The following is a 23,130-nucleotide window of genomic DNA, read 5'->3' as shown; positions in this document are numbered from 1 at the left end:
TGTCACCCTGTCTCTTCTGCCATTGTCAGAAAACCTGCCTCTTACTAGTTCTCTGTTTCCAGACTGCTGTGGGCTGAGAAACTGGAAAACCAAGCCAGTTATAACTGTGGCTAAAATAAGAGCAAATAGGACTGCATGAGAGTATAAGGAACTCACATAACGAATATAAGTGTGAGAGTGTTGTGGTAGAAATAGCCTCACTGCTTAGAGGCCTTTCTCTTCCTAATTTTCAATCATGTAAATTGCTGGTTAATAGTGTTTCAAAGAAGAGATTGTTTGGGACTTGAGACTATCTTGAATAGAACTTTTCCAGAGAGGCTTGTCCATCCCCCATCCCCCCCCCTCCACCACCAAGGATTTTATTTATTTTTGAGAGAGAGCGCACAAATGGGGCAAGGGCAAAGGAGGAGGGAGAAGCAGAGTCGTGGGATCAAGACCTGAGCCAAAGGCAGATACTTAACTGACTGAAGCACCCAAGCGCCCCCAGAAAGGTTTTTTTCAATGAGAACTAAATGCTGGCAGTTTTCCCACAAAGTTGGGACAGACTGCAGAATGAACAGGTAAGCATAAGGAATATGATTTTTTAAAATATATTGTAAACCTGTTTATTTTGGTATACTAATTAGATTACTTGTTCTATTGAATAGCCAGTTAAACAAAAGCAGATTCAACTATAGAAGTCTTTGGGAAATAACCTCAGCAGGTATTCTGGTTTCTATGTCCTGGTGAACATTATGAAACTGTCTGTCTGGAAGGCTCCCGACCGATAGTTCCTTTTTTATTTTTATTTTGTTTTATAAACTCTAATCTTTGGATTTTTTCTGATATTGAGATACAATGGTTAGATTCCAGGATTCCAGTGGACTTTTCATGTGTTCATTCGCTTTGCTTCCTGGGGACAAGCGTTTGCTGTGAGTCATGTTCCATTTGATGTGTATTGAATCCGGCTGTGGAGCTCTGACTCAGATGGGCTTCAGGCCCAGGTGCCCAGCTCATCTTCTGAGGAATGGATGGTAAGGCCAAGATGAATGTCCTGACACATTTTTCCTTTTTCCTCTAGCACTTTCAGGATCTAAAGAAAACAACGTTAGCAACAGCAGGCAGATCCGCCTTGCCACAGGCATCTTCCCCGTGGTCAGCCTCCTGAACCATTCCTGCAGCCCCAATACCAGTGTGTCCTTCATTAGCACCGTCGCCACCATCCGGGCATCACAGCAGATTGGGAAAGGGCAAGAGATCCTCCACTGCTATGGTGAGCCCTCCCTCCTCATCACTGTCCTCACTTCTGTGGCAGGAAAGGACAGGGCAGATGAGTATGAGCAAACCCCCGGACAGGTGAAGGCAGTGCATACTTAGGCCAGAAAAAGAGGCCTCCTGGCCTCCTTCCTTGGCCCTGTTCTGTTTAAACTATCCTGTATCTCCCTGCTCAAATCCATAAACTTTCTATTCCAAAAACCAGACTAAGAATAACTTTGGGGTTTTTTTTTTTTTCCTTCCTGTCCTTGCAACTCAGAAGCTTATGTCTACGTCTATTGCCACAAATGTTTGAGTAAAAGTACTTGTCACATGATGAAGAATTGCCTCCACTAAGCTGAAGTTTTAGAAGTAGTGCTCAACTCTCTCGTGTCTTCAGTATTGACCAAGTATGGTCTCTCTGCAGGGCCTCACTACAGCAGGATGGGTGTTGCCGACAGGCAGCAGAAGCTGAGGTCTCAGTATTTCTTTGATTGTGGCTGCCCAGCGTGTCAGAAGGAGAAGCACAGAGCCGTTGCCAGGCCCCGGTGGGAGGCATTCTGCTGTAACCAGTGCGGAGCACTCCTGCAGGTGAATCTCTCTTCCCCCTTCTATTTTCCACTGGGGCAGGAGGCCAGTCACCCAGCCCAAAGGCCATAAATCTTCAGGAGAGACAGCAACAGGCTCTTCCCCTTCAGTGCATCTTGCCCACACAGAGGTTATCCCTCCATGGGGAACCATAGGAAAGGCTAGATTTAGTCATCTGTCTCCTGAAAATAATAGGAAATCCCACCTAAACTGGTCGGGTTAGGGGCGGCAGTAAGAAAGACTGAGAATTTATTTGCTCAAGTAAATCACTAAAAAGATCCCAGGACAGGGATCTCTGGGTGGCTTAGAGGTTTAGCGCCTGCCTTTGGCCCAGGGTGAGATCCTGGAGTCCCAAGATCGACTCCCACATCAGGCTTCCTGCATGGAGCCTACTTCTCCCTCTGCCTGTGTCTCTGCCCCCCGCCCCCCCCTGTGTCTCTCATGAATCAATCAACCAATCAGTCAATCTTTGGGGAAAAAAAAAATCCCAGGACAGGGGTACTTCAGGTAACAACTTGATCTGGGGCTCAGATAATGTCACCAAGACCCAGTTTCTCTCTGCCTCCCTCAGCTCCACTTTCTCTGTTAGCTCAGTCCTCAGACTTCCTTCTGGTAGTGGCAAGATAGCTGCCTGTAGCTCCAGCCTCACAGCCCCTGGGCCAGGAGGATAAAGACAGGCATTCCTCCAACAGCAGTCTGGGCAAAAATTGGACTGCATTTCATTGATCTGATACCTGTGGCTGGTGGAAACTCCAGGCTCACTCCAGACTCACTCCAGCCTGTTGGCCCAGAAGAATTGGTCTGATGTAAACCACATGCTTACTTGCTCAGTGACTAGCACTGACTATGGGAGGGTAGGAGAGGATCCTCAGGAGAAATCATATTGCTATTGCCAAATAAGGGGGTAGATACTGGCAAGTGGGGCCCCTAGGTGGCTTAGTTGATTAAGCATCCAACTCTTGATTTTGGCTCGGGTCATAATCTCAGGTCATGAGATCGAGCCCCATGCTGGGCATGGAGCCTGTTTAAGATTCTCTCTCTTGGGACACCTGGATGGCTCAGTGGTTGAGCGTTTGCCTTTGGCTCAGGGCGTGATCCCGGTTCAGGGATCGAGTCCCACATCGGGCTCCCTGTGAGGAGCCTGCTTCTCCCTCTGTCTGTCTCTGCTTCTCTCTGTGTCTCTCAGGAATAAATAAATAAAATCTTTAAAAAAAAAATTCTCTCTCTCCCTCTGCCCCTCCCTAAAATACATACATACATACATACAGCAAAAGTGCATCTCAAAGATTTTCTCCTCTGCGAGAGGATACAGTATTCTTAGGGAAACTATAAGTGTAGTGTAGAGCTGGTTGTGTTGGAAAACTGAAGTTATAAACTCAAGGTCAAATGTGGGGAGGGCTCACCTGGCATCTCTTCCTATTGGTTTTCTTATGGCTTTTGCCTTTTTTTTTTTTTTTAAGGTTTTACTTATTTTAGAAAGCACAACTAGGAAGGGTTGAAGGAGAGGGAGATAATTTCCAGCAGACTTCATGCTGAGCACAGAGCTTGATACAAGGCTCCATCCCATGACCTTGAGATCAAAACCTGAGCCAAAACTGAGAGTTGGACTTGCTTAACTGACTATGCCACCCAGTTGCCCCTGGCTTTTGCTTTTTTTGGAAGTTCTTGGAACTTAATGGAAGTATAATTGATACAGAATGTCACATTAATTTTAGGTGACTCAACAGAGTTGATAATAACAGGGTGATTCAACAACTCTATGCTCTTAGGGCTTTTTTCATAACCACTAGAAATATGTCTGTCATCCAAAGGTCCAGACCCAAAGAGACACAAGAGAGGGGTATAGAGACAGAAAGAAACTGTGACCTATACCAAATTAATTTTGATTGCAAGAAATTATTTTTTAAATTTTTTTTTTATTATTTATTTATGTAGTCATACAGAGAGAGAGAGAGAGAGAGAGAGGCAGAGACATAGGCAGAGGGAGAAGCAAGCTCCATGCACCGGGAGCCTGACGTGGGATTCGATCCCGGGTCTCCAGGATCGCGCCCTGGGCCAAAGGCAGGCGCCAAACCGCTGCGCCACCCAGGGATCCCTGGTTGCAAGAAATTAAATCTTGGGACACCTGGGTAGCTCAGCAGTTGAGCATCTGCCTTTGTCTCAGAGCGTGATCGCAGGGTGCTGCGGTTAATTAAAATTAATTTTTAATTTAAAAAAATTAAATCTCAGGGATCCCTGGGTGGCTCAGCGGTTTGGCGCCTGCCTTTGGCCCAAGGCATGGTCCTGAGTCCCAGGATTGAGTCCACACCGGGCTCCCGGCATGGAGCCTGCTTCTCCCTCCTCCTGTGTCTCTGCCTCTCTCTCTCTCTCTCTCTATCATGAATAAATAAATAAATAAATCTTAAAAAAAAATTAAATCTCAGGCAGCCCAGGTGGCTCAGTGGATCCCCTGGAGACCTGGGATTGAGTCCCCCGTCAGGCTCCCTGCATGGAGCCTACTTCTCCCTCTGCCTGTCTCTGTGCCTCTCTCTCTGTGTGTGTCTCTCATGAATAAATAAATAAAATCTTAAAAAAAAAATCTCAGGGTGGGATCAGTTCCTGCTTTCATTAGAGTTGCTGCCGTCAAACCCAATTGAATCGGGCTTTGGTTATGGTGTATTTTACAGGCATCTCTTTGGCCCATAGGGAGTGACCCTCTAATGTAAAACACACACGGTGTTGCTAAGTGACTCTGGTGTAGGAGTAAAGACAAACCTGACTTTCACAGGGAGGTGACATCCTGAGCTGTGGCAGCATGTCCTGTACGGAATCGGTCAGCAGGGATCACCTCACCTCTCAGTTACAGGACCTCCAGCAGCAGGTTGGGATTGCCCAGGAGCTTCTCAGAAGTGGTAAACTAGGTGAGACTGGCCCCCTACTTTGGTTCTCCAGCCCTTTCCTTTTTACTTATTCTGGGATACTCAATGCTGATTGAAGAGTTCCATTTACTTATCCCCATGGCATCCACAAGATGGCTATGCAGGCCAGTGAGACCAAACTCTAACTAGTGAGTTTGTGTGGTATCCTTGAAAAGGACCAGATGATTTAAGCTGTTGTTCTCTCATGCACTGGAGAGCTCAGTTGAAGTACCCGTGATGACTAAAGGCTTATCTCTAACATCCATGATCTTAGTGCATTTCCAGAAGTTCAGTGTCATTTATTTTAATTGCAGGGCCTAATGACCTAATTTCCTAGCAAGGTTTCTCTGCTCTCATCAGAATCTCATCTCTTCCAGAGAGCAGTGGAACATAGACAGGAGTATCCTGCTTTTTTCAGAGAGTCGTGTAACTCCACGTTCTTGCAAACTCCACCTTAGACCTTGATGTCATGTGATTTACCCTACTTTGTGAAAGTTGACTTAGACTTCCTATTGGTTTAACTTCTTAGACTTAGACTTAGACTTAGACTTAGACTTCTGAGTTGAGAGAGATAATGATCATAAGTGGAGTGTGGGCCACTCGAAGTTGGAAACCTAGAGTCAATGTGGAGAGGCCTCACCTAGCACCTTCTATTGAAAGAAAATGCAAGAGAACAACTGCTTTATGGGAACAAACATGGGTTCTTCACAGCAGGGCACAAACCGGGGTGTCCACATTCAGCCCAGCCAATGTGCAATTTAAGAGTTGGGTTCTCGTTTCTAGGACTGGGTTTATGTAGTAATGAGGCCACCTTCTTTTGAATTGATAGAGCAAGCTGTTCAGCTGTTGCTGGAGTGCCGGCATGATGCTGAGAGCTTCCTGTCAACAGAACACAGCATGGTAGGAGAAATCGAGGATGCCCTGGCCCAGACCTACGCTGCCTTAGGTATGGCATGTGTCTTCATTTTGTGCTCTGAAGACCAAGTTTGCCTTGTGCATTTGGTCATAACCCCAGCCTCATCAGTCTTTTAACTGAAGCTGTTCTCTCCTTCCACTGAGCTTTCCTCATCTTGAAAACATTCATCCACAGTTGACTGTGGTTCTTTTCTGGAACCAGATTTTTCTTTCTTTGCAGGGGACTGGCAAAAGTCAGCTACCCATCTACAGAAGAGTCTCCGAGTGGTTGAGGTTCGCCATGGGCCATCCAGTGTTGAAGTGGGCCATGAGCTCTTCAAACTAGCCCAACTCTTTTTCAATGGGTAAGTCTTTCTCTTGTTTCCTAACACTCTCCAGGCCACACACTGTCTTCTATTAGGCTCTTCTGTGCATTATTTTTCTCCAATGATGCTTTTAAGCATGTGGAAACTTCTTTATTTCCCCTTTATGAGAGATCCTTTCCTTCTGTTTCATTGACAAACTCAAAGCTTTAGAATTTCCTCCTGGGAGATATGGGGAAAGCTCTTAGCACAGAGGGACATTCCTAGGGAGAAGTTGCCACACAGCCCTACCACCCGCATCACAGCAGCTCTCCACGGCCCTCTGCTTCCTCACGCCTCCCTCACCACCCTCATTCTCAGCACCTTCAACTCCAGGGGCTCTTCCTTCCCCCATCCAGTTCCTTTTAAAGCAATCATTTTCAACCAGTAGTAATTTCCCCCCGGAGGATATTTGGCAATGTCTGGAGACATTTTTGGTTGTCATGATTCAGGGTGGAAGCCTGCATAGCCATCTTGTGGATGCATCTTGTGGATGCAGAGATGCTGTTAAACATCCTGCAATGCACAGGACAGCACCCTCCCCCCCCCCCATCTAAGAATGACCCAGCCCAAATGTCAATAGTGTCAAGGCAGAGAAACCCTGCTTTGAAAATTTAAAAGAAAGACCAGTAGGATTGATATCATCCATGTTTGCACCTGAGGTCATTGGGAGGCCCTATTTCTAGATGGAACACTTCCTTCCAGCCTTGATAAAGCTGCCATTGGTGCACTTTGGCGTGAGGCAGTATTTGAAGCTTGATCCTAAGGTTATGAATGGTTTATGGACCTGAGACTCAAGACATAGAGGTTGTGCATTTGGTCAGAGAAAGGGGACAGGGCTACAGAGTCAGGTCCTGGGTGGACATGGTTAGCTGAAGGTGAAGACTCCTGAGTAAACTGCAGGATAATCCCAGATGAACACTTTGAGAATTACCTGTTTCTCCAGACCTTAGAATCTTTATTCTTTCTCTCCTGTTTTCAAATTCTGCCTTACAGTGTGTTTGTGAAAGTATATAACCTACCTATCTAGACTGTGAGATCCTAGAGGACAAATTGATCTTATATAATCTTGTATTCTTCACAGGGTCAGACTAGGCCCTTGATTAATGTTTGCTTGACTGAATGAGTGGATTCACCCCTTTTACCTCCTTCGGTTCAGGTTTGCAATCCCAGAAGCACTGAACACAGTCGAGAGGGCAGAAAAGGTTCTGATGGTACACTATGGCCCTTGCAATGACGAGATCCAGGAGCTACAGAAGATGAAATCTTGTTTATTGAACTCGCCGCCCATCCCCTTGGGGCCTTCATTGTAGGATCCCTGGGTTTTCTTCAGATAGTTAACTACCCTCCCGTAAAAACTCCCAGTTCCCAGAAAAGACTTAAAACTAGTGACTAGAGAGCCTAAACCCACTAAAAGGTTTTTTTAGCTGATCTGCAGGCATCTGGATGTTAGCCTGGGGTTTTGGCTAGACTCCATTTCACTAAATGATAGTCTGTTTTCCTGGAACATTCCTATGGTTTCTAGTAGTAATGAAATGTTGTGTACCACTCCAGTGGGAACTCATGCCGTTAGTAGTTGTGTTGTAATTGAAAAATAATTATAAAGCAAGAAATTACCAAGGCTCCTTTACCTTTAGAGACACCATTTCATTTACGGTATCTAGCTTTCTTGACTCCATTGTTAAAAGTGGTACTTGTGTAAATTGTGAATAGAGAAATAAGTATGGAGCCACTTTATTGTTGAGCAATCTCTTCCTGGGATGACAACTCTAAATTTGTCTTCTATCAGGTTTCCACTCCTTATTATCTGCCTCTCATTCTGTCCTCTGGGCAGACTCGCTGACCAAACACTAATAGAATCAAGCTTATAGTAATGACCTCCGGACCTCCTTTCTCAGTTCTGTGTATCAGCAATCCTGAAAAGGGACTCCCTTCTACCAGACCTCCCCAAGCTGGCAAATGAAACATAACCTGCTTGAGTCCTGAACCATGTTGGGGAGACTTCAGTAGATGCTGGAGGGTATGGGCAATGCTGCTTGTGGTTTCAAACTCCAGCAAAAAAAGGCCGGGGTGATAGCTCTTTTCTGCCTGGATGTGGACCAATAGTTGAGATCTCCATCCTGGCCAGAGGCAGGGAGACTCTCTGTACTGAAATCTCGGTTGCTGTATGACCATCCATGACCGAGTGGTTCCAATGAGTTAGCGGAAAGGAATGTCAGGTCCACACGGCTTTGAGATCTTGCCCACCCACCCTCGGCATGCTCAGGAAGTGCCCATCACTTGCCTCAGCATTAGAAGCAGGAAATGAAGAGCACTGAAGATGTCTGGCAGGAGCTTTTCAAGAAGCCGGGTGTTTAGAGTACAGTTTACATTCAAACATGTGAATGAGGGTCAGGCAAAATCTCATTTGTCCTTCTTTCTACTAATTCACTGTGGCAAGGCAGTGCCCAGTGAGGTTTTTTCTTGTGCAGAGTTAAATTTTTCTTCTTGAAAATTTAGTTGTGAGGATAGTTCTATATTCTGTTCCAAGCACTTGTCATGTTTCGTGTTCCTAAAAAAGGGTCTTGTTATAGTCTGTAAAATAGGCATGCTCCCTTAAGAAGAATGTGCTTAGAGTTTTCACATGTCAGGTCCCATGTTAGGTGTACTTTGGAGCTTTCCTTCAATGCTTTATAAGACATTTCCTCAAGTTACAAATTACTCTCTTATCTGTCGTGTGTTATCCTATGTTGTCAGGTGACATTAGCTTAACTGGGGGATATCTGTGCTTGCATTAAAACCTAAAGCTTTGCGGGGAGGGCAGCTAGGGGCACAGTTGGTTGAGCAGCTGACTCTCGATTTCGGCTTGGGACATGGTCTCAGAGTCATGCAATCAGGGCCTATGTCGGGCTCCATGCTCAGCATGAATCTGCTTGAGATTCTCTCTCCTTCACCCTTTGCTCCTCCTGCTTGTGCTCACTCCCTCTCTCTCTCTCCCTCAAATAAAATAAATCTTAAAAAAAATAAAAGCCTAAAGTTTGATTTATTTGAGAGCATACCCTACTGATGGTGGGGGCAGGAGATACCCTCTTGTGAGTATTAGTGGTCCTAGTACATAAACACTCCCAGAGCAGAGAATCAATTCCTGAGTTATTACAATGAGGATAACTAAAAGTTCTTATAAATAGGGACTTTCTGGGACGCCTGGGTGGCTCAGCGGTTGAGTGTCTGCCTTCAGCTCAGGGCTGTGATCCTGGTCCTGGGATCGAGTCCCACATCAGGCTCTCTGCAAGGAGCCTGCTTCTCCCTCTGCCTGTGTCTCTGCCTCTCTCTCTCTGTCTCTCATGAATAAGTAAATAAAATCTTAAAAAAAAAAAATAGGGACTTTCTGCAAAGTTTAGATATACCCAGACTATAAGTAAAGAACCAGCAAATCACTAAAGGGCTATTTAACTTTATATTAAACTTAACATAGCTCAAAACAGGAGGAGGAACAGGGCAACAAATGTTAAGGATAAAGCACTTTTATTGCAAAGTATACACTGAAACCATTGTAGGGGCAGCCTTCATGTAATATGTCATCTGCCATCCCTTGAGGGTTTTGTTCTCCTAGGGTATTGGAACATTAAAAACTGGAGCATTAAATGCCCCTGGGGTCCAGGATTTTGCCTATGAAGAGAAGGGCCCCTGTGTCTGTGTCTCTCAGCACAAAGATGAAAGGTCGGTTCAGGTGATAATCCAGAGGAAAGGTGAGGCGGGCAGGCTGGAGCCCCGGGCTGGGGGTGGTGCCTGCCCCATCCTCGTTCCACTCGAAGCCAGCTCGATGTTCCACTTGGGTAAGTTTAATAGGTTTGCCTGTGATCTTGCTGAAGTCTGGTGAATCAAACAAGGATTGCAGTTCTGCAGAAATTGAGAGAGATTGCCATTAAAAACCCTGCCTTACCCAACACCCTGTGGAAGAATAGAGTCCTGGTGCTTAAATCCTGATTCTCAAGAAGGCAGGCAAACTGGGAGTAGAACACCACTTGGCCCCTCTGTAAGGTATGTAGACCTCTGGGCTGGGTAGGGGTTAAGGGACTTGCCAAGAGCACACAGCAAGTGAGGTTAAGATTAGAGGCCAGCTCAACAGACCCATCTTGAGAGGTAGTGTTCTGTTGCAAGATACATGCTTATGGGGCTGAGGAATGTGCCTGATAAGAGAAGCAGTTCAGTCTTTCCTTCTAGCACTACTAGAATTAAGGAATCAAAATAAATAAATAAATAAATAAATAAATAAATAAATAAATAAATAAATAAATAAATAAAATAAAAATAAAAAAATAAAAAAATAAAAAAATAAAAAAAAAAAGGAATCATCCGTGGCCTCCCCCCAAGGCCAGAGAATCCTCCTCAAGTTCTGCTTAGCAAGGCAGAAAGCTCAAAGGCTCAACCCAATCCACCCCCCAAGAAAGCACTATGGTCTTGTGGACATACTCATTTCCTGCAGGGACTTCGTGACTTCGCCTTCATAACTCAGCTTCAGCTTGGGGATGGTCAGGACTGCTTGAATTGTCTTCAGTTCTCGGTCTATGTCATGAATGAACTCAGAGGTGAGGCTCTCTTCTATCAGGGTCAAGTTCTGGGTTACTTTCAGAGGCAGGAAAAAGATGATACTCATGCTGCCGGTCAAGGGCAGCTGGGCAATCTGAAACAGTAGGGAGGGAGCATGTGAGTTAGACACACACTCCAAGCTACCTTCTCCCCTCCTACAGTGAGTCCCTGGCCATGCTTTCCTCAACCTCTATTTAACAACTGTCCCTCTTGGCCATTGCCTTCTAGCAGCAAGAGATCTACTGAGGTTTCTTCAAAAAAGTAGGTTTTTGTCTTTTCTTACCTCAGCCTAATGCCAACTGAAGTTAAGTGCTGAAAGAATTTTCTCTTGTAGTTCTGAGGAGCTAGAATTGAATTTCAGGTCTGTATTTTCTCCCAAAGATTGTCTGCCAATATTTACTAATCATCCATTCTGTACAGAGCCTTGAACTACAAGTGGGAGTGTTGAATGGAGCAACATAGAAGCAGTAATAAAGGGCAGCCCCGGTGGCGCAGCGGTTTAGCGCCGCCTGCAGCCCAGGGCATGATCCTGGAGACCCTGGATCAAGTCCCACATCAGGCTCTCTGTATGATGCCTGCTTCTCCCTCTGCCTGTGTCTCTGCCTCTCTCTCTCTCTCTCTCTCTCTCTCTCATGAATAAATAAATAAAATCTTAAATAAATAATAAATAAATAAAATATTTTATTAAAAAAAACAGTAATAAAGGGGCACCTGGGGGGCTCAGCAGTTGAACGTCTGCCTTTGGCTCAGAGCGTGATCCTGGGATCCGGGATTCAGTCCCATATTAGGCTGCCTGCAGAAAGCCTGCTTCTTCTCTGTTTGTATCTCTGCCTCTCTCTCTCTCTCATGAATAAATCAATATTTTTTTAAAGTAATAAAATGGATCTTCTGAGCAGAGGTTCTTAACCTAAGGTCCATGGAACAAACTGCATCAGGAGTCCTAACAGCCCCTGAAACCATATGCAGAAATGTGTGTGCATATATAGCATTTTCCTCTCAAGTGTTTTAGGCATTTCATCAGATTCTCAAGGAAAAAGGCTTAAAAACTACTGACTTCAAATTAAAAGTGTCAGGTATATGTGAAAAACTTAGAATGCCAGCAATTTGGAGTATGTGGCATTTTTTTAAGTTTGGTTTTGAATTCTAGAAATAAAAAGTCCCCCCCCCCCCCCCGCCAAAGAAATAAAAAAAAGGAGAGACAGAGGAAGAAGGGGAAAAAAGACAAGAAAATACCAATACGTGAGTTGCCCAGTCTTGGCCCATTTCACGTTATCTGTTAATCCTTACAATAAACCTTAAGAGGATAAGTTTCAATACCTATCTTTCTTCATTCTAAGAAAAAAGGTTCAGAGAAGCTATTGGCTTGCTGAAGCCACATAGCAGGTAGAATTTAGACAGCTGTCCCATCCCAAAGGGCATCCTATTTCCACTTTGCTATTCTTCCTGTCTCTGTCCCCCCACCACCACCACTCACCCGGCCCCTACAGACCTTACAGCTGAGATCAGAGTCCAAGCCATAGCGTAAGATGGCCTTAGGGTCTGACATCATGGGGACTTTCACAGTCCTCTCCTCATCCAAGTGGAAATCCTGGAGGGAAGTCTTTCTGGAGTCAAACTTTGTTACCCACTGCCCTGGAATGAAACAAATGGAGTGCCCTGAGCCCCAGGAGACCAGACAGGCATTGGGACCATGCTAGGAGACCAAAGCCTATTGTTGAAAGCTGCCTAGCTAAAGGAATCTTAGAGACCCCAACACATCCGGGAATAGCTCTATCTCAGAATGTGCGGGCTGAACCACAAAATGTCTAAGGCCTGAATACCTTCCATATATAGACTCGAGAGGAGATACTCAGGAGGAATTATTGATTTGAACATCTGAATCATAGAAGTCCTGATAGCCTGGGAGGGAAGTCAACTGGTGTCTCCTGAAGTGAGCTGTCTGGGGGACAGCATCAAAGGAGGTCAGAGCTGCAAGGGACCCAAATATCACCCCTCTCACATCTGGAAAAGCACTGAAGTTAAGAGAGGTGGAGGTATTGGTCAGTGCCCACACAGTGAGGTGATACCCAACCTCCCTTCGCTTAATGTGAGTTTTGATACACTGGCCTGGGTAATGGCTTCTCTCACTTTCTGGAGATCAGTGCTTCAGATAGGGGTTTTCTCAGGGTCAGGGGTCCACTGTTACTGCTTGATAGACTATTATAAAGCATTTTAAGGAGAGGTTGCCCCAAATCCCACCCAAGTCTTAATCTGAATGGGGCCAGGCCCACATAGCCTGTGGAGTAGTCTTGGGCACATCACCACAGCAGAATGCTGTTAGACAACTAACAAAGGTTTGTTGAATACTTGTTGTCCCCCTGAGCACCGCACTCATATTGGTGTGAGGATAGGAGACAACAGAAACAGCCTCTGGAGTAAGTGTGTCATCCGTGTTAGAGGTGGGGGAACAGGCCTGGGAAAGGCTGTGAAGCCTGTGCAGGGTTCTATAGCCAGGAAAGGCCCAGCTGGGCTTTGACCCTCATCTGACTCCAGCCAGACTCTCACAGTGCCCACCCCAAACAGGCCCACGAGCGGAAGCCATTTCTTCTCTCTGCTAGTCTTTGTTCAGGGCCTCTTATACTCTGTAGACACACACAGCCTGTTCGCCTGGGATTTGATGACAAGTGCAGAGCCCTTGAGCAAGCGCATTTCCCAGCTCGTCCTCTGGCTTCGCTTCTGAGTTACTGCTGAGTTGTGTCTTTGCCAGCCCCCTTCCCCATCCTCTCTGACACCTACCATCCACCCTGAACCAAAAGAGAAGTGAAACCCTCACCCTTGAAGTAAGCCACACCAAGAAGGAGAATGCTGATTCCACTGGGTATTTCCCGTGTGGATCTAGCAATTTTCCCTTTCATCTGGGCCTGCACCCAGTTGTTAACCTCCTGAAGGTCCAGGCGAGGGTTGCCGGTCAGGATTCTGGGCCTGGTGCTATAGGACTTCTCCAGTGGTGCAACAAAGCTGGATTTTATCCGCAGCTCTGGGGAGAGGTGGAACAGAGGTTAGCGTGCTCTGGGAGTGAAAGTGAAGCAGCATCCGCCCTTTGAGAGCATGCCAGGCTTAGGTTTTGGTTTGCCACTTAGCAGGCCCTGACTTCCTGCCTAGTGACTTCCCATGACTTGCCAAGACATCATGCCAGCCTTCCCGGGCGCTGGACAGGAAACAATGTACTTCACTCATGGCCATTTATCTTCAGTTTACCACCCTACCTCGCCCCTCTCCCTGTCTCCCTCAGTCTACTTCCTCTTTCTGATCCTCTCGGAGCCCATGGGGCCCCTTCCTGCCACCAGGGCCAGGCCCAGCCTGAGCAAAAAAAGACCCCCCCACTGTTGGGGCGCCTGGGTGGCTCAGTGGTTGAGTGTCTGCTTTTGGCTCAGATTGTGATCCTGGGGTCCTAAGATCAAGTCCCGCATTGGGCTCCCCACGGGGATCATGCTTCTGCCTATGTCTCTGCCTTTCTGTGTGTCTCATGAATAAATAAATAAATATATTAAAGAAAGAAAGAAAAAAGAGGGACCCCTGGATGGCTCAGCGGGTTGAGCATCTGCCTTCGGCTCGGGCCCTGATCCCGGGATCCTGGATCAAGTCCTGCATCGGGTTCCTTGTGGGGAGCCTGCTTCTGTCTCTGCCTCTCTCTATGTGTGTGTGTCTCATGAATAAATAAAATCTTAAAAAAAAAAAGAAAGAAAGAAAGAAAAGAAAGAAAGAAGAAAGAAAGAAAGAAAGAAAGAAAGAAAGAAAGAAAGAAAGAAAGAAAGAAAGAAAGAAAGAAAGAAGAAAAGGAAGAAGAAGAAAGAAAGAGAAAGAAAGAAAGAAAGAAAGAAAGAAAGAAAGAAAGAAAGAAAGAAAAGAAAAGAAAAGAAAAAAGAATCCGCCTGTGGAGCATGAAGCGTCCCAGGCCGGGTGACTCACTCCTCTCAAAGACAATCCGGGAAGCACTCTTGAAGTTCTTCTCTGGGGCAGTGACAGAGGCAAGGAGCTCCTTATAGGTGCTGTGGATGTCCGGGTTGCTGATCAGGTCATAGTAGAGAGCCCGGTGAATGGTGGATTCTGTCCGCTGTTCCGCTCCTGCCAGACAGACAAGGATGGGAGCCTCAGTAACTGGCCACCAGGGCCCAGGTCGGGGCGGCTCCAGGACAGGACAGGGTTGCCCTGCCCTCAGTCTTTCACTGTTCATCCTGGAGACATGCTAGGTGGGCAAGAAATTTGAAGGCAATGGAAGAAAAACATATTCCTCAAGCAGGCTAAGGGCATTGGGCCTAGGGAGACCGACAAGGGCAGGCGTGAAGGGTACAAGCCCTGCACTTCTGCCGTCACGGCTTTTACCAGAATGTTTTCCAGTTACCTGTTTATTAGTCCCCTCCCACCCCCCGTGACCTCAGCTGGGACCTGAGCAAGGGAGAGGCCAGGCCTGCTAGGCCAGAACTAGCCGAATGGCTGGCACCCAGAAGCCCGTGTAAGGAGTGAACATTGAAGTCATCCCGTCAATAAGTGGTCCTGAGGCCATGGTCCAAGTCAGCAGGTGCTCAGTGCCCCCCGTGGAGCGAGATGGGTTGTAGGTTCACGCAGGGGACCCTGGGGGGGACGTTCTCTCAGCACCTCTTTGCCTCTCCATAAGGGGAAGGGTCTCTAGGGCTCAGAAGCGTGTTGGTGCAGAGGCCACAGGCCGCTCCAGGACCCCGGGGGCCCTCTGCTCAGAGGACTCACCCAGCGAGAGCGCAGAGAGTGCGGTGGCCACGCTGAGTGGTGACAGCAGCACATTGGCAGCAGGGCTGAAGCTGGACCTTACGCGGTACAGGTCATAGCCGAAGTTGGAGATGGCTGCTGCCAGCTTATTCACGGGGACCCTGAAGAAGGGGTCCTCCTCCTCCACGGGCACCCCTGTCGCGTCGGGAGCTGGAGAGTCCTGGATTGGAGTACACGAGCTGTCAGAGTTGAGCCATGCGTGACTGGTCTCGTTGCTTTGAGTGGGATCGTCAGTCTGGCCCCTTAGAGACATCCTGCCCGAACACCCTATGTGTAGCCTTATGTTGGAAGGAGAGTGGGCTTCCTGATTATGCAGGAGTTCTCGACTGGGGACAGGCAGCCCCAAATGGAAATGAGCTAACCGGGGTCAAACACTAATGACCTGTGAGCCTCAGGCTTGTGACATTCTTAGAAAAGAGCCCCTTCCAAGGAACCCAGCTCTCAGACCAGAGCAAGCTGCCTGTCTGTTCCCCTTCCTTACCGCTCCCAGGTCTCCACCTGACCTGGCTATGATCCCCTCACCACCACCCTGTCTTCTGTGGCCCTGATCACATATCATCTCCACCCCAACTTTTCCCCAATCACTGCAATCTGAAGGCCTTTTTGGTTTTCTGAGGCTTTTACAGGGTCAACTACCACATACATGTTAATCAGCTACCATGTACCGGGCTCTGCGCTAGTTCTTTTCATTTGAGTTGCTTCATTTCATGCTTGCTGATGTATTTGATACCTCAGAAGCCTGAGTTCTTTGAAGGCAAGAAGTGAGTCTTATATTTCCACCCATCCCCAGCCCCTACAGAGCAGGTATTCAATAGGTAAAAAGTAAGTGACTAGCCACAATGGCCTTCCAAGGGTAGTTTTGGTTTTTCTTTAAAGATTTATTTATAAAAAAAAAAAAAAAAAGATTTATTTATATTGGGCGCCTGGGTGGCTCAATAGGTTACGTGTCTGCCTTCAGCTCAGGTCATAATCTCAGGGGTCCTGGGATGGAGCCCCAAATCGTGTTCCCTGCTCATTAGGGGCCCTGCTTCTCCTTCTCCCTCTGCCCCTCTCCTTTCCCTTCAATGCGTGCAAAAAATCAATAAAATCTTGATTTGAGAAAGAGAGAAGGATGGGATCCCTGGGTGGCGCAGCGATTTAGCGCCTGCCTTTGGCCCAGGGCGTGATCCTGGAGACCCGCGATCGAATTCCACGTCGGGCTCCCGGTGCATGGAACCTGCTTCTCCCTCTGCCTATGTCTCTGCCTCTCTCTCTCTCTCACTGTGTGCCTATCATAAATATATAAAATAAAATAAAAAAAGAGAGAAAGAGAGAAGGAGTATACGTGTTCATTTAAGCAGGGGAAGAGGCAGATGGAAAAAATTTTCCAAGCAGACTCCCTGCTGAGCAGGGAGCCCTGACATGAAGCTTGATCCTAGGACCCCGAGATCATGACCTCACCTGAAGTCAGATGCTTAAGCAAGTGAGCCACCTGGATACCCCAGGATAGGTATTTTTAATCCCATTTTATAGGTAAGAAAGAGACTCAGGTAAAAGAGACTTGTCTAAGGTAACAAAGCTAAGTGAGAGGTAGAGCCAGAATTCAAACTCAGAACTCACAACAAAGCCCAGGGCTCCAGCCAGCATGCCCAGACTGCCCTGGCCCCTCACTGTCACTTAGCGTAAGCTTCTCAGCATCTGCCTCTGCAGTCTGATGATGCTTCCTCTGGGTAGGAAAGAAGGAACAAGTATCCAGGACCACGCCCACTGAGACCCACAAGTAACAGAAGGTAATGAGAAAAGGTCCTCACTGAAGGGACCTCCCGGGCTTGTTACACTCTTCCTTCAATTTTCACCTTTTAGGGTCTTATTTTTGTCTCCACCATGTTCTCTGAAAGGAAAAGCAAGATGCTTTCTGTTTGTTTTGCTGAAGGAGAAGTCAAGGCCCTATCTGTGCAGCAAGGCCAAACCAGGGCGCCTGCCCCATCCTCATGCTGCCTGCTGAGAGACTGCCGGCACCCCAGTTCACCCCACCCCTGACCTCCCTGACCTCCTGGGGGCCGCCCGCATCGTTCTGGCAGCTGCTGTGCCCCAGGAGGGCTCCGGTCCAGAGGAGTAGCACGAGGGCCTGCATCCTGGGACCTGCAAGAAAGCAAGAGGCGGCGAGCTATCTCCCTTGCCACTGCCCCGCTCTGCCGGCCACCCTGGCTGGGGAGCAGATTGACAGGTCTGGGCACCTCGCCTCTGACCTCCCCAGGCTGGAAGTGGACCCTCAATTTGACAGTCCCTCCCTCTCAGCACATTGCAGCCCCTCCACCTGCCTCGTGGCCTACGGGCCCAGGGTGAACTTGTGCTTTCATCCCGCTGTGTGTGTCAGGGACCTTTGGACCTAAAGCTCCAGGGCTGCGGAGATCCAGCAGTGGACTCCTCTGTGCGGATGTGTGCACAGCAAGGCTTTTCCCTAGAGGCACCTGACTAGCTCATTACATAGGATTTGTAATGGGACAAATGGGACAGAACCTAGTTCCCATACATAGAATCACAGAATACAGAGAATGGAGGCAGCTGGTCCAGCTCCTTGCTATCCCCAGGAGGTTCTCAGACTCTCTTCTTGAATTGCTCTGGCCTAGAACCTGTGGCCTCATAAAGGACCCATTCCCTTCTCAGATAGTTCTCTATGGAGAGTTCTTCTGTCCTGGGAAGGAGACTGGGTCTAGGGTGAGACAGCCGGGTTTTAAATCTCAATTCTGTGTCTTAATAGCTCTCTAAGTCATAATGTCTTCTCCTGTGAAATTGAAACCAAATAGTTCTTACCTATTGTAATACGGATTACAACTGAACAGTACAGAGGCAGGTGAGCTCTCCAGAAATCCCAGGTCCTCTTCCCCCGACCAGCTCAAAAATAGCTCTTACGATGGCACCTGGGTGGCTCAGTGGTTGAGCATCTGCCTTCGGCTTAGGGCGGGATCCCGGGATCCTGGGATTGAGTCCTACATCAGGCTCCCCACGGGGAACCTGCTTCTCCCTCTGCCTGTGTCTCTGCCTCTCTATCTCTCATGAATAAATAAAATCTTAAAAAAAAAAAAAAAAAAAAAAAGCTCTTACACCCTCAGAGCTTTCTATGCTACAGGTTAAACAACCCCAGATCCCTTCACCTCCCCAGCAGTGGCCTCCTCTGACCAGCTCTCTGGCCCCTGGACCACAAGGGAGAAGGGAAATCTGGGTCCAGAGCTCTAGGTATGCCACCTTCCCTCAGCCTCCTGGCACTTGCTGCATCCATGAACTCACCCCCTGGAGTGGGAGGGGATGAAGGCAGCTAGAGGGGTTTCACAGGTAGGATCTTCCAAGAGGTCTTCTGTTTAAAAAGTGGGACAAAGTCTCAGCAACTAGGACCTCTGGTTGGCCCATGTCCTCCCTCCATCCATACTGCTCTGTCAACAATTGATAATCCGCCTCCCCTACCCCTCACCTCCCCTACACCTACACACACACACTCCCAGGCCGAGGGTCTCCAGCATTTTCATTGTCATCCTTTTATATACCTGCAAAAAACCTTCCCCACACTCAGCACACATACTTTCCTGACTTCTCAGAACAAATAGGAAAGTTGGGAGTGCGGTGTGTGATTTTTGGCCGAAGTCCTTAGAATCAAGACAGATAATCCACCGGACAACACTGTAGAGATGAAAGGCAACAAAAGAAGAGACCGCCTCCAGAGCTTGCTCAGCTTATGGCTAGACAGCCAGGGGTAACTAGCCCAGCTTTCTTCCCAAACCTGGATCTGGAGCTTGTGTCCTAGAATGAGCCCCCCAGACTCCTCGTTCTCAGCCAGCTGCTCTCCTGCACAGTTGCCCTGGGTGCTCAGGGAGAAATCTTCCATTAAGGCAGCAGGAAGAGCTGTCTGCAGTACCAGATAGAGACCTTTAACACCACAGAGGCCGCCAGCTGCTCTCCCCACCCGCCAGCCCCACCCCAGAGCTGGCAGGAATCTTCTTGCCTGAGCCTCAGCAGACTGGTTTATCAGAGACCCAAAATTCCGTGAGATTTATAGGCAGCAAGGCTACAGGAAAAGCCGTTAGCTCTAGTGCCTCTGGCCGGGGTAGGGACCCGAGATAGGAGGGACACAGGGGTCAGCCTGGCAGAGTGTTTAAGGGAACTAAGGGCACAGTTCAAATGCCCTTGAAGGTCAAACCTTCTCTGTAGGAATCCCATCCCTATAGTCAGCCCCAGCCCCAGATTGTAGGATCACTGTCCCCATGTGGGTGCACTGAGGACTGAATATAAGGTGAGGGACCCTGGCAGTGGAAGGCACATGGGGCCACAGCTAGCCCAGAGCCAGTTGCTGGGACCTGTAGTACTAATTGCACCTCTGAGTCCTCCACCTCAAACCCTGGGGATGAGGGAAGTGGAGAGATTATGGAGGCCCCCATAAAAGGTCACTGAGAGGGCAGAGAGTAAGAGTCTGCATGGGGTTGGAGGTCCCTCTGAGCCCACTCAACGCCCTGAGGTGATTGTTCTGTGGCCTGAGGGCAGGCAGCCGACGCCTGGCCAGGGGCACGGGGACAATGATACCATCCTGGCCAAAGGGCAGTATCCAAGCCAGACTCCTGTCCTACCAGGAAGGGGAGGATATGGGGAGGAGGTAGATATTCTCCCTGTTGGGCCAAGGTCGGGCCTTCCTTTCTGCCACATTTACCCAAATCAAGAAACACAAGGAACTGGGATTTTGTGACCTTGCCTTCCAGCTGAGAGGATACATTTGAGCCAGTACATGTGTTTCAGATTAAATCCAGTTGTGAGACAAACACCATCCCTCCTCCTCCTCCCAGCACCACACAGCCTAAAGCCACATGGCAGTGGACCTCCTGGGCAGTGCAGGGAAGGGCACCACCCTCTCCCCTGGCTTTGGGAGAAAGGTTCCGAGGGGTCCCCCCCAGGCCCACTCCACCCATGGTGACCCAAACAGTCTCCAGGCAGTGTTCCTTCTGAAGTCTTGGAACGTGAGTGAGTTGGACCAGGGCACCCATGAGTTTCACCTCCACCCCACCTCCCAGGAGATCCAGCCCTAGAAGAACTCCCGGGCCCCCTTCCCCTCCTACCCTGAGCTAGGGGCTGAACTTCTGGTGGACAGGCATGGGCCAGACAGTGACAAGGTTTCTGGAAAGCCTCTGCTGGCTGTGGCTTACCCCAGGGAGCGGAAAGGATGCGGGCAGCTGTTCTCTCCAGCAGGGGCCGCCGAGCCCCCAAGCCCCAAACACTGGCTGAACTAAATAGCAGTCATTGTTTGCAAGATGCCAAAGCCCCATTGGTCTCCCAGCTTTCACTAACAACTAATTTGACCACCGAGAAGGGCTGAATGCTGGATGGAAGGACCCAGCTGTCCTTCCTCCCAGTCTTCTGCAGAGCTCAACACGCCAGGGGTTGGCTTGGGAATCAGCACCAGTTGATTTTGAAAAAGCAGCAAGGAGCTGAGCCCCAGCCAAGGCTGGACTACAGGACAGCCGCCTCCCGACTGCCCCATGGAAGCCCAGCTTTAGGACAGTCTCCTTCCCTCGGGGCTGGGGGGTCCTCCTCCCCCAGGTGCTGCTCAGACCTGGCCCAGCAGCTGCGCTCCCAGCTCCTTCCCACCACCGCCCTCCTCCATTGCTACCCACCCACTTCATTCAAAAGCCTTTCCAGCCTCTTCCCCTAGTGGTGCAGTGGGGTTTGGGGAAAACTGGGCCCTGGCCTTCTGAGCCCCAACTCTCTCTGCCCAGTCTCATCCTCTCACCCTGGTGCCCAAGTTGCAGGAGCTACTGTCTCCCCACCTCCTCTCCCTGCACCCCTCTCGTCCTCTCCCAGGAGTGCTCCCAGGAGAGCCTCTCCAAACACTCTCACCTGACTGGGAGCTGCTTTACCTGTGGGTGTGCTGCAGCTCTGCGCCAGCCTAGGTCTGCAGGCTGAGGGGCTCCAGCAAGCACCAGAGCTTTTGCTGCGCCTCCCAATCCAGAGGCCAGCAAGCTTCAGATTACAGCTACTCCTCTCTTAAAGCGGCCTGCACTCAATTCGGATCCTGTGATTGCATCATTGCCCGATGTTGACTTTAACCCACTGCCACTCTTCCACCCCACACCCCCAACACACACAAATTCACACACCCTGGCTCCTCCACCAGACCTTCCTTCAGGACCCGGGCCTTCCTCCTGCCTGTGGTAGCACCCCCACGGGGCACCCTGGCCAACTTGGGTGGGAGACAGGACTGAGGAAGAGTCTTCCAGAGGAGGCCTGGAAGGCAAGTCAGAGCAGAGCAAACCCCAGGCCTGTGCTGGGACTCTCAATTTTTCCTGGTCCTTTGCTCTGACACTAACCAGGATTTGGGTCGAGACAACTCTCCCAGTCCTCCGTTTGTTTCATTAGCTGAAAAATGGAGGGATGGAACTGGGATGTTGATTTGCTTGTTCAGCCCTGGAATTCTGTGATTTCTGAAAATCAGAAAGGCCAGTGGAAAAAATATCTGACCACAGGAAGAATTGAGCTATGCTATAACCATTAGTCCTGAGGGGAGGCCAAGTGTGTGCGTGGCACCGCCTAGGCAAAATAGAGGTCACCTAGACAGGACAATACTGAGGCTCTGCTCAGCTGGGATGCTTAGGATCATGCAGTGTGGTTGTGAATAGAAAATACTGACATGGGAGGGGAGTCTGGGCAGCTCAGATGGTTTAGCATCTGCCTTTGCCTCAGGTCATGATCTCCGGATCCTGGGATGGAGCCCCATGTCTGCTCAGTGGGGAGTCTGCTTCTCCCTCTCCGTCTGCCTCTCCCCCTCCTCATGCTTTCTTTCTCTCTCTCACTCTCTTTCTCTCTCTCTCAAATAAATAAAATCTTTAAAAGAAAAAAGTGTTGGGATACCTGAGTGGCTCAGTGGTTGAGCGTCTGTCTTCAGCTCAGGTCATGATTCCGGTGTCCTGGAATCGAGTCCTGCATCAGGCTCCCTGCATGGAGCCTGCTTCTCCCTCTGCCTGTGTCTCTGCCTCTCTCTGTGTGTCTCTCATGAATAAACAAATAAAATCATAGATAAACAAACAAATAAAATACTGACAGTGTATTAAACAGTGCAACAAAATGAACAAAATGCTTTCTAGACAGGTAGGAGTGCTGGCCAAAAGCCCAGTGGTCAGAGGAGAGCTCAGAGAAGGGATAGAGAGTGCTCTGGGATACTTAGTTGAATGAAGAGAAAATTCAAACATCATCTCATATGAGGCTCCAGGAAGCAGAGCTAGAGCCCCTGGGTAGAACTTTACAGTGGGCAAGGTTCAGCTTCGTGTAAGAAAAAAAACATGTATCAACAGTCAGAGTTCAATCCTTTCAACAAAAAATGGAGTAACTCTCTGCAAAGCACTAGGTTTGCAGAGGAGGAGGAAGATAAAGATGAATAAGACTCAGTGTCATGCAGAAATTTACTGACTAATCACAGGCTGGTATGAGAACAGAGCATTCCACTGTAATGTGACACATCCTATCATAGCAGTCTCTATAGCCACGCTGTCCAACACAATAGCCACTAGCCATGTGGCCACAGAGCACTTGAAATGTGGCTCGTCTGAGTTGCTATAAGTGTAAAATACACACCAGACTTTGGATATTTGGTATGAAAAAATACCACATTTATGTAAAATATCTCAATAATTTTTATGTTGGTTATATATATTGGGTTAAATAAAATACATTATTAAAATTAATATCACTTTTTTAAATTTTTTTTTAATATCACTTTTTAAATGTGACTACTAGAAAACCTTAAATCATATATGTAGTCTGCATTGTATATCTATTGGACAACATTGTTT

The 23,130-nt window shown here is 48.2% G+C and overlaps 2 protein-coding genes across 16 annotated transcripts in view; one reads left to right on the top strand and one right to left on the bottom strand.

Moving 5' to 3' along the window:
- SMYD4 (SET and MYND domain containing 4) overlaps positions 1–8,982 on the top strand; it is a 54,669-nt gene extending 45,687 nt beyond the window's left edge. Inside the window, exons 6-11 of one of the 2 annotated variants that reach the window (XM_026016281.2) lie at positions 1,061–1,252; positions 1,661–1,824; positions 4,589–4,721; positions 5,548–5,664; positions 5,854–5,977; positions 7,134–8,982. In XM_026016281.2, the coding sequence (XP_025872066.1) occupies positions 1,061–1,252; positions 1,661–1,824; positions 4,589–4,721; positions 5,548–5,664; positions 5,854–5,977; positions 7,134–7,287 (884 nt within the window). In that variant the 3' untranslated portion in view covers positions 7,288–8,982. Of the gene's footprint in view, positions 1–1,060; positions 1,253–1,660; positions 1,887–3,882; positions 4,234–4,588; positions 4,722–5,547; positions 5,665–5,853; positions 5,978–7,133 lie in introns of those variants that run through there. The other variant, XM_072747939.1, reaches the window with a different exon arrangement.
- Positions 8,983–9,461: 479 nt separating this feature from the next.
- SERPINF1 (serpin family F member 1) lies at positions 9,462–21,339 on the bottom strand. Of its 14 annotated transcripts, none has more exons than XM_072747942.1 (10): positions 21,182–21,216; positions 18,593–18,659; positions 18,119–18,281; positions 17,355–17,446; positions 15,287–15,485; positions 14,492–14,647; positions 13,356–13,559; positions 12,033–12,175; positions 10,427–10,637; positions 9,462–9,853 (listed from the first exon to the last, which is right to left on the bottom strand). In XM_072747942.1, the coding sequence occupies exons 4-10, from the start codon at positions 17,436–17,438 to the stop codon at positions 9,594–9,596; spliced, it is 1,257 nt and encodes a 418-aa protein (XP_072604043.1). In that variant the 5' UTR covers positions 17,439–17,446; positions 18,119–18,281; positions 18,593–18,659; positions 21,182–21,216; the 3' UTR covers positions 9,462–9,593. The 14 variants fall into 14 exon arrangements, with proteins under 14 accessions (XP_072604043.1, XP_072604045.1, XP_072604044.1 ...); XM_072747944.1 differs by lacking the exon at positions 21,182–21,216 and adding an exon at positions 18,847–18,979 and having other exon boundaries at positions 18,119–18,375; XM_072747943.1 differs by lacking the exon at positions 18,593–18,659 and having other exon boundaries at positions 18,119–18,375; positions 21,182–21,301.
- Positions 21,340–23,130: the final 1,791 nt, after the last annotated feature.

Source organism: Vulpes vulpes, chromosome 2 (genome assembly GCF_048418805.1).
Source record: "Vulpes vulpes isolate BD-2025 chromosome 2, VulVul3, whole genome shotgun sequence".
Classification (NCBI taxonomy): domain Eukaryota; kingdom Metazoa; phylum Chordata; class Mammalia; order Carnivora; family Canidae; genus Vulpes; species Vulpes vulpes.
This window is presented reverse-complemented; position numbering and strand designations above follow the sequence as displayed.